General features: G+C 36.9%; 1 protein-coding gene across 1 annotated transcript in view; it reads right to left on the bottom strand.

Annotated features, from left to right (window-relative positions):
- The window catches only part of LOC115209749 (glycerate kinase-like), a 39,642-nt gene that overhangs the window by 21,228 nt on the left and 3,731 nt on the right, over positions 1–14,683 (bottom strand). The window contains 1 exon segment of the mRNA XM_029778263.2: positions 8,997–9,406. Within this exon segment, the coding sequence (XP_029634123.1) occupies positions 8,997–9,394 (398 nt within the window). The 5' untranslated portion in view covers positions 9,395–9,406.

Below are 14,683 nucleotides of genomic sequence, written 5' to 3'. Positions count from 1 at the left end.
TGGACGTTAAACGATGATGATGATGATGATGTACATATATATATTGTGTGGATACTCGCTATTTCTGTTGTACCTTTGGTATAGCTGTTGAGATAATCCATGTGTAAAGCACTGTAGACGATTTTGGTAAAAATGTCATGTTTCATGGGGAGTTAGTATCTTGCAGACATTTTTGAGCAGCTACTGATGATATGAGTGATATCTTTTACACTGGTATGATTTAATTGACATTTTCTATCACAGCATAGGTGTTTAGAGGTATTTATATCTCTTTTATTGATCAGATATTTCATAACTATCTCCTGTTCTTGGATAACAAAGGCTTAACCTTCTAGATGAAATGTGATGTACTTATTGCTAGTCCAAGAGAGGCTAATATTACAATCAATGTTGCCGAAATTCTCTAACTTGGGGATATGTACCCATGATGAGTATTTCTCTTCCAAATCCATTCATCATTAGATCATATGGAACAGATGTGCCTTCAGAGTAATTGTTCAAGAGTTCTTTGCCTAATGTTATGATCTTCACTGTGTGTGTGTGTGTGTGTGTGTATTTGTGTGTATGTTTGTGAGTGTGTGTGTGTGTGTGTGTGTGTGTGTGTGTGTGCGTGCACGCGTGTGTGTACAGGTAAAGAACACAGATATAAATTCTTCTGGTTAAGTAATGATACTTGTTGAGATGCAGTAGGCATACAAAGGTAGTAAAATGGATTGCTAATATAATTAAATTAGCCAAAATATGCAACAGAATAATTTTCAATTTAACTGCACCATAAGTCAAAAGCAAATTATATCCTATCCACTAGTCTACTACATCCACTGAAGTTAGTCGTTCACATAAATACAATTGCACACACACACACACACACAGTGTATGCAAAGCAAAACCCATAATATATGAGATGGAAATTAATCAACAGACCCAAACCTGCATGCCAGTCTATACTAGTAAGACAAAAATGACATTCAGATACAAAATTTTACAACAATGCCTCTTCTTTCAGAAACACTGGTAAACAAAATGTAACAGGTCTCTTGAGTTATTTCAGGTTTTTAAAATAAAAAACTGTGAGCTAAAATATGTAAATAACTGTGAAAGATCTGACCTCTGCACTGTGGAAAAAAGACTGATCCTGAAAAACTCACTGCAACAATGATATTTAAATATCATGTTTGAGGCATTTTGTAAGTGAAAACATTAACTTCATATTATATAATTGGGTGAAACCCATGCAGAATTTTTTAATATATGCTTCTCTTTTGCCTTTACTTTTCTTCACTTTTCCTTGCTTTTTTATATTTTTTATTTCCTTTCTTTTTTATTTTATTTTTATTTCTTTTTTGATTAAATTTTTTCTTTTTTTATCTTTCATATCAAACTGAACAATAAGCATTCGTTTCCTTTAAATTAACTATAAAAGGGTCCATTACTAAAGAGCTACATTCTTAGCATTTTAAAATAATCTCCCTTCAACCATAAATTGTAGTTTAAAATCTTTTTTCTTTTCTTTTTTTTTCACATGATGTTCAGAAAGCACTGAATATAGATATGTAGAATTTTCATTTTGTACTTTTCTAGGTATCTTTCTAGAAATAGTTAATAGCTTCTGTTACCTAGGTGACTCAATTAGCAGTAGGACAGGTGTTCCGAAAGCAAAGTAACAGAGTAAGAATGGGTTGAAAAATGTTAATGGAGTTTTGACATCAGTTGGCAACACTTCCCTCAGAGTGAAGGGCTGATTACATGATGCATATGAATGAAATGTGAATCTGCATGATAGGGAGCTGGAGGTCTTGAATGCAGAGAATTTATTGAGGGTAGAAAGAAATGAAGTGAGCGTTCTATGCAGATTGTGTAATGTTAGAGTATATGAGTTGTAAGAAAAACTAGATATTAAGAGAATCATGTGTAAAGTGGAAGAAAGAAGACTACAATGGTAAGTATATGCCACATATGAAGTATAAAAGCTGCATAAAGACATGCCAAGTGAATGCAACCTGTGGAAGAGGGAAACTCAGGAAGACTTGGGATAAAGTGATGAAGGCTGATTTCAAGATGTTGCATCTCACAAAGGACATGGCAAAGGCCCATGTTGATTGGCAATATGTGATGTTGAAGAAGAGCTAACTACTTGTGCAATTACAGAAAAATGTACATCAAAATGGGTGTAAGGCTGGAATATGTACAAAGCCTTTGACAGGGTTCCCCAATCCCTTATCTGGTGGTCAATGAGGAAACTAGGGATAGATGAATGGTTAGTGAGAGCTGTGCAAGCCATGTACAGGGACGCTGTCAGTAAGGTGAGGGTTGGTAACGAGTACAGTGAAGAATTCCGGGTTGAAGTCGGGGTCCACTAAGGTTCAGTCCTCAGCCCCAATCCTATTTTTCATAATGGAACAAATGTGTGTGTGTGTATCATCATCATCATTTAACGTCTGCTTTCCATGCTAGCATGCATTGGACGGTTCGACTGGGGTCTGGGAAGCCAGGAGGCTGCACCAAGCCCAGTCTGATCTGGCAGTGTTTCTACAGCTGGATGCCCTTCCTAACACAAACCACTCCGTGAGTGTAGTGGGTGCTTTTTACATGCCGCTGGCACGGTGCCAGGCGAGGCTGGCAACAGCCCCGATCGGTTGGTGCTTTTTACGTGCCACCTCATTTTAATGTCCTGTTTTCCATGCTTGCATGAGCCAGACAGGATTCATTAATGCATATTTTTATGGTTAGCCTTCCTGTCACACCCCTCACCTACTTCCAAGCAAGAAAATAATTCTCTAGTCTACTGAGCAACAAAAGAGTTGAGCCATAGTTATGAGCTTCTTTTGTTTACAAAGACTGCATAGTGTGTCAAGACATGGCAAGAAGCCCATTTATGCTTTCCTAGTGGATTATAAGCAGGTACTGAATAACATTTCTCCTTCCTGTAACCGCCCATATCTCTTTCCTGGTTTTCAGAGTTGGCACTGTAAATATAGGTACATTGAAAGGTAGGTCTAGCAAGAGTGTAGATATGCTTGAACGGAGACATGTTGATTTATGTTGTGAAAAAAAGGTAAGGTGGAGAGGAGCTTCAGCCAGAATCCTCACAGGCAAAGCACATAGGTATAAACTCTTCTGAGAAGGTAATAGTGATAGAATAGGGGGTGTGGGCATACTTTTTGCAGAGAAATGGGTGGATAAGGTCATAGAGGTAGTGAGGGTGTGCAGTACTTAAACTCGGGCTAGTCTTTCAGAATGGTATAGCTACAATTATCTCTGCTTAAGCCCCACAAGCGGGACTACCAAATGAACAGAAGGATCACTTTTATGATATTCTTCAGCAAACTACTTCATAGATGAGTGACAATGATCTCATCTTTGCGGCTGGAGATTTTAATGGGCATGTCAGACAGCAACCTGGTATCTTCTCACCAGACAGCAGGATGCATGGTTGCTCTTAAATACAAATGGTGAAGACTAGTTGTTAGTGACTTTAGACTTGAGGCCAGAAGGATGCCAAAAAGCAGACCAATTTGGAAAAGGACGTGGAAGCTACAGAACCCTTCACATGGTCAGAGATTTTAGGGATATTCTTACCGAAAAATTTGATGAGAAAGAGGAGGAGCTACAGTCCTGTGATATAGAAGGCAGCTGGGAATTCTTGTGAGACAGCTTGCTGAGCACCACAGACGAAATATGTGGCTGGTGCAAAGTCATTTCCAGACCTAGGGTAACATGGTGGTAGAACAATACTGTAGACAGAACCATTACAGCAATGAAACAGGCCTGGAAGAGTGTAGCAGATATCCAAAAAGGAAGCTAGGAGACAGGCATATATAGCCAAGTAACAGAAAAGAAGTTTGCCAATGTTCAGCGACATGAGGACCAAAGAACTAAAGTATTTTGGATTGCAAGACAGTGCACGAGAGAAAACTGTGATGCCATAGGAGAGAAATGTGTCTGCATAGATGATGGTGCCCTTGCGTTTAATGATTCTACAGAGAAAGAGGCTTGGAGATACCATTATGAAAGACTGCTGAATGTGGAGAATGAATGGGAGGAGGAGAGTTTGCCAAAGGTTAACCCAACTGAGGGACCAGCAATCCAAATCGAAAGTACCCTGGTAGATAAAGCAATTAAGGATATGAAGACAGGGAAAGCACCTGGTCCATCAGGAATCACCACTGAGATGCTTAAAATATCAGGCAGTGTGGGTTATGGTCTTGTCACCCACTTCGTAAATCAAGTAGTTCATGAAGGAGTCATACCCAATGACTGGTGTAGCAGCACCATAGTCAACCGCTACAAAGGGGGTATCAAATTATTGGATCAGGTGTTGAAAGTTACAGAAAGAGTCATAGCCCAACTAACGAAGGAGAGAGTTAGCCTAGATGAGATGCAGTTTGGTTTTGTGCCAGGCAGTAGCACCACTGATGCTATATTTCTGGTAAGGCAAGCGGAGGAGAAATATCTAGCCAAAGATAAACCTCTCTACTTGGCTTTTGTTGACTTGGAGAAAGCCTTTGATATAGTCCCTCAATCTCTTATCTGGTGGTCAATGCTGATACTAGGGATAGACGAGTGGTTGGTAAGAGCTGCACAAGCCATGCACAGGGATGCTATCAGTGAGGTGAGAGTTGGCAATGAGTATAGTGAAGAATTCCTGGTAGAAGTAGGGGCTCACCAAGAATCAGTCCTCAGCCTCTTCTTATTCATCATAGTCCTCCAGGCAATAACAGAGGAATTCAAGACAGGCTTCCCTTGGGAGCTCCTCTATGCTAATGACCTTGCTCTAATAGCCAAGTCACCGCCAGAACTAGAAACGAAGTTCAGGGTGTGGAATCAAGGTCTAGGATTGAAGGGCCTTAGGATTAACCTAGCAAAAACCAGTCTTAGTAAGTAGAAAGGCTGACAAATTACAAACCCCTTCAGGTAGATGGCCCTGCTCAATCCATAAAAAAGTTGTGGGTAGAAACTCCATACAATGTACCTGGTGTAAGCTATGGACGCCTGCAAAAGACATGCCTCTACGTATGGATGACTGCAATTTTACTTAGCTTGATGTATATAGCAAATCACCACAACTGCAAATCACAACTCCCAGCCCCATGACATTTCCTCATATATATATTATATTACATATGTATATATATATCATATTATATAATATATACAATATATATATTGAGAAGACCTGGCATCTAAAGTGAGATCACAGCCATGGCTGATGCCAGTGTTGCATGTCCAGCCTGTTTAAGAGTATCCTTGATGCGTTAGGCAATATGATATGCTTCAGCAGGCCTGTTGAGTCAAGTAAAACCAAAATCGTAGCTGTGACCAGTGCCTCCTGACTGGCTCCCATTCCAGTGGCACGTAAAAAGCAGTATCCAAACATGATCGATGCCAGACCCGCCTGACTGGCTCTTGGGCCGGTGGCACGTAAAAAGCACCCATTACACTCTCAGAGTGGTCGGTGTTAGGAAGGGCATCAAGCTGTAGAAACATTGCCAGCAAGGAAAACGGACATTAAACGATGATGATGATGATATATTATATTATATTATATTATATAAATACACACACACACCAGGCTTCTTCAATTTCAGTCATCAATTTCACTCACAAAATAGTGATTGACCTACAATTATAATACAGAAAAGCCAACAACATTAACCTAGTGGAGACCCTTAACTATGTAACTCTCAAGCAAACTTCTTAACCACACAGCCATGTCATATATATACGTACGTATGTATATGACATATGTATATACTACACAAGTGCCTTTTATTGCAGCCACAGTTCAACCAAAGCTTTGTGAGTAAATTTGGTAGGTAGAAACTGAAAATGAAGCCTGGCGTATCCACGTGTATGCGCGCGTGCGAGAGCGAGTGTCTCCACACTTTGACATCGCAGAATAGTTGTAAACGAATGCTACCATCATAAAAGCAGAGTCATCTTCAATGTAAGTATTGGTGACAGGGCTGACAGCCAGCTATAGGAAAACGTACCTCAATGAATTCTGTCTATCTCATGCAAGTAAAGTTGACAGCAAAATGAGGAGCACACATATATACATACATTTATACAATACATATATTTATATACACACATATTCATAAACATTGAATATAAATACATGTGTGGGTGTGTGAAAGAGAGAGAGGAAGGCATATATTTTACTTCTTAAATGTATTATGGATGTGCAAAAGCGTTATCAAGATTAGTCACAAGTTTTGATCTGGGCAGACATAATATTCATGGTAATCAAGTTTTGATCGATTGAATTAACTCTCTTGCTTGCTTGGTGACCTGATATCAGAAGCCTCTTTTTATAATGACTCACTGCTTCTTTGTAAATTTTTAGTGGACCATGAAGTTGACCTGTGTCTGTTGTTATCGGCTTTTTCTTGTAAAGACAAATTTTTAAAATTCTTTTAAACATATATTTGAAAGTATACATAATAAACAGGAATAACTTCCAAGAAAAATTCTTTTTTTATTTTGTTTATGTTTTTTGAGATAACTAAAGAGACTTGTTGATCCACCTCATTGTCCTGGGTGGACAAAATGGAAAAGGCTTCGCCCCCAGAGGATGGCGAAGGAGACGCGCTGTATTTAAAATATCCAGACTATTCAGAATCTCTAAAGTTTTACAGTTCTATATTTAAGAGATGAGGAATTGTGTACATTATTTACATTTGACAGATATTTGTCCCCATCTCGTTTGTTGTTAATACAATGTTTCGGCTGATATACTCTCCAGCCTTCATGAGGTGTCTTGGAGAAATTTTGAACTTGAGTTCTCATTCCTAAGGTATTTTTCGATGTTGTTGTTGATGATGATGATGATGATGATGATGATGATGATGTTGTTGTTGTTGTTATTATTATTATTATTATTCAGGTCACTGCCTGGAACCAAACTCGGAATCTTGGTGTTAGTAGCCCGCGCTCTTAAACACTACGCTATGTGCCCATGGCGTAGTGGTTAAGAACGTGGACTACTAATCCCAAGATTCCGAGTTCGATTCTAGGCAGTGACCTGAATAATAATGACAATAACAACAACAACAACATTGAAAAATACCTTAGGAATGAGAACCCAGGTTCGAAATTTCCCCAAGACACCTCATGAAGGCTGGAGGGTATATCAGCCAAAACGTGTTAACAACAAACATGATGAGGACAAATATCCATCAAATGTACATAATGTACTCTAAGGTTCTATTTGTTCCAATACAAAAATTTCCGGTCTGAAAGAGAGGACATTTTTTTGAAATAGTCTAACTTGGAAATAGATGCGTGATGTTCAATTAATAATATAAATTGTATGTGTGTGTGTGTGTATATATATGATATTTATCACGTGAACTACGATGAAAAAATATAAGATATGGTTTATAATTTTTTTGTGCAGGGGTTCCTTGAGACATGTAATTTATTTGAAGGGTTGCACAAGAGTAAAATGGTTGAAAAACACTGCTCTAACATTTAAACAGGCCATAACCGGCCCAAATATTCTGCCTGTTTTGTGTTCAAACTGACTAGATCTGGTCTCTGACACCTACCCTACAAAGCCAATTTTAAAATAAACAATCATGTCATCGAATCTTGAAGCTGTAAGATAATGTTTGTTCCTTCTCGAGCCACGCCTGGTTCATAAGGGCTGGTTTCCCGGTTTCCTTGGCATATAGGTTCCCTACCTGGATGGGACGCCGGTCCGTCACAGGTGAGCTGCAAGATGCAGGAGGGAAGAGTGAGAGAAAGTTGTGGCGAAAGAGTCAGCAGAAGTTTGCCATTACCTTCTGTCGGAGCCGCGTGGAGCTTAGGTGTTTCGCTCATAAACACACACATTGCTCGGTCTGAGATTCGAACCCGCGATCCCTCTACCGCGAGTCTGCTCCACCCTGCAAGATAATGCATCAAAGTGTATAAATAAGTGATACATTTGACTGAATAATCTGAATGCTATAGAATTAAAGTAAAATAAGTACTAGAGTTCATTTGTACAACTAAAATTCAAGGTGGTGCCCCAGAAGGGCTGCAGTTCGATGACTAAAACAAGTAAAAGATAAAGATATTCAAGTTCAGAATGTGATATTCATGGAATCTTAAAGGAATAAGTTTAGGATAATCTATCCAATCCATACCCAATTTCCCTGAGATTCTGGCAACAAACTATTAAAAGTCATTTATCTTGTTTTGTGAGAAACGGTGTATTCTTGATTAAAAACTTTGAAATTATTTTTGACAATTTTTTTTTTCTACAATCAAATACTTGTTAATATTTACTCTAACAAAGTAAAATGAAGATGAAACAGATATTAGAGAACCCTATGAGATTTATATAATCTATACTTTAGTATTTTATGAATAAGTATAAATGTCATCAAAGTCAACTTTGTCTGTCACAAAGGTGGGATTGATAAACTAAGCACAAGTCAAGTACTAGAGGCTCTAAAGGGTTTTATAATCATTTCTGTCATCATGTTTCATATTTGTTTTTCTATGCTAGAAAAGCATACATTTCAGTTTTGAGTCATTACATCAGCTCAATATAAAATATGTAGATATTTCCTATCAACTTCAATCCAAATCTTCCTTGGTCCACCTCTACTGTTGATACCTATCACTACCAACCAATGGTATATTTCAGCCAATATGCCCCATTCATTCTTATAACACATTTTTAGTATTGTTATAAATCAACCAATGTCTTGGTTGCTCTATTACATTTTCAGCCCACCTGTGCACAAACTTTTCAGAAGTGAACATTGCATATTCAATGTACCTACCTTCTGTATTATTACATTGATATACTTACTAACCAACTATTTACTATACTTTAGAATTGGAGGATATTAAATAATTAAATCATAGCATAAGTAGACCTCAGTAACTGTACTAACATATACCAAAATATTGTGACTGTGTCGAAGACAAATGGTCTGCACTGATGATTATAAAACAGAAAATAGTTCAACAAAAGAATTTTGAAATGTTATGCTTACCTTTTCCCAGAATTTTTTAATGTTTGTTGCATTCCAAAAGGAATACTGAGAATACCTTTTACAATATTCTTCTCTAAAAGTACATCAACAGCTGCAGCCATACCACACACTGCTTTGCCAAATCCTATGATATAGACATTCTTATTTACCTTAAATGACTTTTCAGCAACTGTTAGTAAGTTGTCCTTTTCAGAGAACACAACATGCTTTTGTATCATTCTATCAGGAAGAACAGCTTCAACAGCAGAATTGAAAATGGTAACACAGCTATTATGGCTGGATCCAAAGTATTGTGATGTCGTCATTGATCTAAACTGTGTGAAAAGTGGAAACCTCCAAGAGTTTCTTATTGCAGAAGTAACAAAAACTGTACTCCTAAGAATGAATTTGATAGCCATATAAACTGATATCTGGAATGAAATGAAATGAAATTTCATTTAACCGAATATATCCAAGACAACATCTTTAAATATAAATTTTTATTTTATCATAAATAAAAAAAATAGAAATTGTCATTGATGTTGATGTCAATGAAATTTCTTTGAAAAATACCATTCTGTTTAACTTGCAAAATGAAAAGTTAAAATATTTAATTTACTAACCCTTTTTGTGTGAACTTATAATTCATCCCACAACCAAGTAAACAACAAATAACTACCACTGCTACAACCATCAATATTATCATCATCATCCCCACCATCACCATCTTCCTCCTCCTCATCATCATCATCCCATTGTATATTTTAGTGTTTCAGTCAATATTTAATTTGAAACTGCTTTCTTTACTGAAATCAAGAAACTTTTTACTGAACTTCAAATTTAGTAATTATGATAGAATTAATTAACTTAACTAAATTTATTATTTATTGTATTGTACAGACAAGAAGGTAATATTTTGAACACAGTACAGCTGTGAAAACAGCAGAAAGATTAGGTATTATTACCCTCATAAGACGGAAAAAAGTTGTCAGTAAAAAACTGTCTATTAACACCTTTTTACCATCTTATAAGGGCAATAATACCCAAGCTTTCTGCAGTTTACACGGATATACTGTGTTCGAAATATTACCTTCTTGTTTGTACAATACACATTTGACGCTTCTAAAAAAAACAAATTAAATTTTGTTTACATATGTTGTTGTTATAATAATAATAATAATAATAATAATAATAATGAAATTATTGTATAGTGCTCAGGTGCACCACAACTTGTCAAAAGTGCATATAAAGTAACCTTTTTGATGCCACATGAACTTTTAAGATAACTTAATTCTGAGCACTTCTTTTCCTAAAGAATGGGCAGTCAATTCAATTTAGAAAGTGATACAAACTTATTATTTCTTATGAAATCTCATGGTGACTAAGTGATATGTCAGTAGAAAGCATTCTGAGATAAGTGACATTTTTAGTCTTGAATTCCAACCCTACCTCAGAAATTGTGAGGGTTTACTTCATCTTTAGCAAAACATACCACCCCCTCATTTTAACCAACCAATAGATAATACCGCAAATAATTATTGAAATACCTCAACGAGTTCAGAAAAGTAATGGTTTTTAAGTGTGTGAAAATTTATTGCAAGGTTGCATCATATTGATGTTAGCTAACATCATAAAGTTAAGTACCCAACTGAGTCAACAACCTACTTTTGATCCCTGATTGAAGCTATTTTATTTCACTTATGCTACTAAGAATCTTAGAAAAGGCATAAATGCCACAATTCCTATTTCCTATATATTTGTGAGAGTGGGGATTGTCTTGTGACTTTAAAATAAATATTTGTTAATGCTGTTACTCAACTTCAGATCATCTTTGATCAAGCAAAATTATTCTATGACATCTATAAATAAATTAAAATTAAAATTCAATATTACAGTGATGATATCAATTAAGATCAAAATACATATATGTAACTAATGAAGACGATAATGAATGTTTTACATCTACTTTCTATACTGATATGGATTGGACAGGTTTCCATGATCAAATGCAGTTCTTATTTAGAGTTAGGTGTCTTAGCTAGATGTGTTTCAGGACTATATCTCACTCACATAACATCATATTTTACATTTTTACTTCAGTTGGATGTCCTTCATAACACCAACCACACTGCAGAGTGTATTGAATGTGTTACCATGACACTCGCACTAATGAGGCTGCCATGTCTCCTGCATGACGAAACACCTTTCTTTACACCATCTCTGTTCTTTCATAGCAATTGTGAAAAAATAGGTGAGTAGAAGAGGGCAATGACCAATAGGTCTCAATCACATGATTCCAGGCTCAGTCCCACTGCATGGCACTTTGGGTAAGTTGAACTTTTCAGTTTTGAGCATGTTTCTTCATCAGAAAGGAAAACGGAAAAGTCCAAAAAAGAAAAAATATCACCAACAGCATATGGCTAAAGTGACCAGAAGAGTGTGTGTGTGTGTGTGTGTGTGTGCATGCATGTATGTTAGAAGGTTTGGAGATAAACCTAAACTTAACAAAGATAAAGGTTTTAGTAAGAAAGAAGACAGAACCCATTAGCTCCCTAACAGCAACTCTTCCTTGATGCCACTTACTTTCTTACTACCTGGAAATATTTCACTTGTTATTTATCCTTCATGGATTAATACTGTTTTCTACACCCCTATTTTCATTAATCATCTACCCCACTGAGCCACCAAATTATGTTCCCCCACCCCACTCCACCTCCATCATATGTCTCACCCTCCTCATACATGCCTGCCTCTCTTTTCCATATCCAATCCTGCAACTGACCCATTATGTCATTTCTTTAATCCTTCTCCTGTCTACTGTATCATCATTACTATTCTGCTGCTCTACACTATCAGGAATCTTCTACTTTACTCATTCACTCCTGGTACCTCTGCACCATTCATCCCTACTTCCTACCTTGAAAGTCCACCCTGATACCTCATCACTACTATTTTTATCATCTCCAGCGCCATCTGATCAATTTCATCAATTCTTCTAAAATGCAAGAAACCTGTTCTGCTCTGGTCCTTTCCTCTCTTACTTTACCTCTCTTCACTTCTAATCTCCTAGCATAAAGTTTCCTCCTCAGAATTTGTGATGAAGCAAGCTGCATGATAACCTCACTAGTGCTGGGTGTACAAAAAAACAGCACTTAGTACAATCTGTAAAGTGGCTGACATTAGGAAGGGCATCCAACCAAAGAAACTGTGCCAAAGCAGATACTGGAGCACAATGCAACCCTAGGACCCATCGGATCCTGTCAAATTAATTAACCTATGCCAGCATGGAACATGGATGTTAAATGATGATGAAAAGTCAATGGTGTTAATTTTTTCATATGAACATGTTTTTGTTTTATCAGCTGGACAACTACATCATCATCACCATCATTATTTAACATTCGTTTTCCGTGCTGGCATGGGTTGGACAGTTTGTCAGGAACTACCAAGTCAGAAGTCTACACCAAGCTCTGCTGTCCCCTTCATCATGGTTTCAATGGCTAGATGCCCTTCCTAATGCCAACAATTTTATGTAGTTTAATGAGTGCTTTTTATGAGGCTGAGGTCACTCAGCAACTTACAGAACAAGACTCCTCAACTGCGGGTGGGGGGAGTATTAAGGAACAGAAAAAGGTGCTTTACATTAGAGGAGAAACATGTGACAAGAGAGAGATGTTCAAGATGTAACAGAGTGGGTAGAGGCCATACACCCAAATAACAATGAGTTGTACATAGTGAAGTGGACTAGGAGTTGGAGAGGGTGAGAATGTGGGTGAGTTCACAAGATTGTGAAAGGAGAGTGAGAACTGGTAGGGGGAAATGTAATGAGTGGGCACAAGCAGGAGGGGGTAGTAGGTGAATGTTGTGGGGAAGGGATTCAAAAGAAACATATTTTGTGCAGGTAGGTACAGGAGGGAGAATGGAGGGAAATGTAGCAGTGGTGATTATAGGTGTGGAGAAGGGAGAGGTGTTGGGAAGACGGGGGGGGGCATGACCATAAGGGACATGCCTCTATGTCCTGGATTTTATTGAGCTGGGCAGATCTCCTCAAACAGTAAATTGCCAGTTGTCTTGATCCTATGCCATTTCTTGTGAGGCCCATGTCAATGTATTCTACAGACATGTGAACCGTTCACATAATTGTCAGGCAGAATCAGCATGACACAAGTATGACAATACAAGACCTTTAAATCATAAGTACAGTCTCCATGTACCCAAATTCATTCACAAGGCTTCACATTATGAAGCTGAACCCAGAACCTCAAGATTGTGAAGTAAACTTCTTAATCACTGGGTTTTTTGTAAGCACCTTCACTCATTTCCTAAATAGTTTTCATGTGCTATACAGCATTAAGTGCTTGAACCCTATCAAAAGTCTTTTTCAGTTTGACAAATTCAGATGAAATTTATCTATTCTACAGCTGTTCTGCTACTTAAATTGGTTATAAACTACAGAAGAATTTGTTATATTTTCATGTTCTTTGTTCTCAGATTGTATTCTTTTCACAGCAGTCTTCACATGCTTTCTGTTTATACTGCCTATATATCATATCTAAGGCATTCTACTTCTTAATGTTATTCTCATGAAAAAAAGAAAAACTTTTTTCTTTCAATGACCTCAAAATCAATCTTGTAACACTCTACACATGGGAATATTCTCATGATCATCATATTTAACTATTTTTCTGTTGGCATTGATTGGAGAGATTTCAAAGCAGTCATATTAGATATCTCAAAATTCAGTACATATTTCATTGCATCATAGTTTGGGATTTTATGGATGGAGTATATCTTCCTTTCACTAACTGCAAGAGCTAAATGTAAATAAGGGACACAAGAGGACCTGATGGTGGTGAGGGAGACCTCTTGATCTTCTGCAAGTGGCACTTAAGTCTCCTCCAAATTGCTCGGTCATCTTGACAATGTTGTCTCTCACCTACAAAAACACATTATGGTTAGGACTGGAACTCCTTTGTTCTGTTTGATCAATGCTTCTCAAAAAAGCTTATATGTGTCCAGTCAGTCTTTCTTATAGTTTAGCTATGGTTTAAGGTATTGTTCTCTAACGAAATGGGGTGCACTCAAGAAGAAATATAGTCAATGAAAGAATTTCATTCAAAGTGTATAGATTATAAAGATCACTTAGTGAATCCGATTATGCAACAGAAATAGAATCAACTGAAAGTGATAATACTAACCACTGTTTCAGATGAATAATGAAAGAATGGTGTAAAGTGAGCAACCTTTGATCAGACTGTCTAATCATTCATTAAAATAAGCTACTGTCATTGAGAAATTTAGACGGTTTTTTTCAAGGTGTGAGAAAGAAAAATCACTATTTTATCACAAGACAAGTTTCTCTCGGAAACCTGACAACTGCAATAATGAATTTAATGTTTTAAGATTGGGTTTTCCGTAGGTTTTACGACCGGTTTGGCCTAAGAACGAAAGGTAATACCAAAACAAATGTTCAGACCATTATTATAAATAAAATACGTACTTAAGCCTTAAAAAATTGAAAGTTCAAAACATTTAATTCCATAAAGAAAATTCTGAAACTAAGATTAGTAATCGACAGTTATTAGTATAATAAAGTTCGCAAACAAGTATTATTCTAGAAAACTTTAAAAAATAAATTCCAGAGTATTTCTGTTGCATACAACTTATGTATAAAATATGTATTGTAGCTAATATTGAACTAAATATGC

Source organism: Octopus sinensis, linkage group LG1, assembly GCF_006345805.1.
Source record: "Octopus sinensis linkage group LG1, ASM634580v1, whole genome shotgun sequence".
NCBI lineage: Eukaryota > Metazoa > Mollusca > Cephalopoda > Octopoda > Octopodidae > Octopus > Octopus sinensis.
Note: the sequence above shows the minus strand (reverse complement) of the source record. Positions and strands in the feature narration are given on the sequence as shown.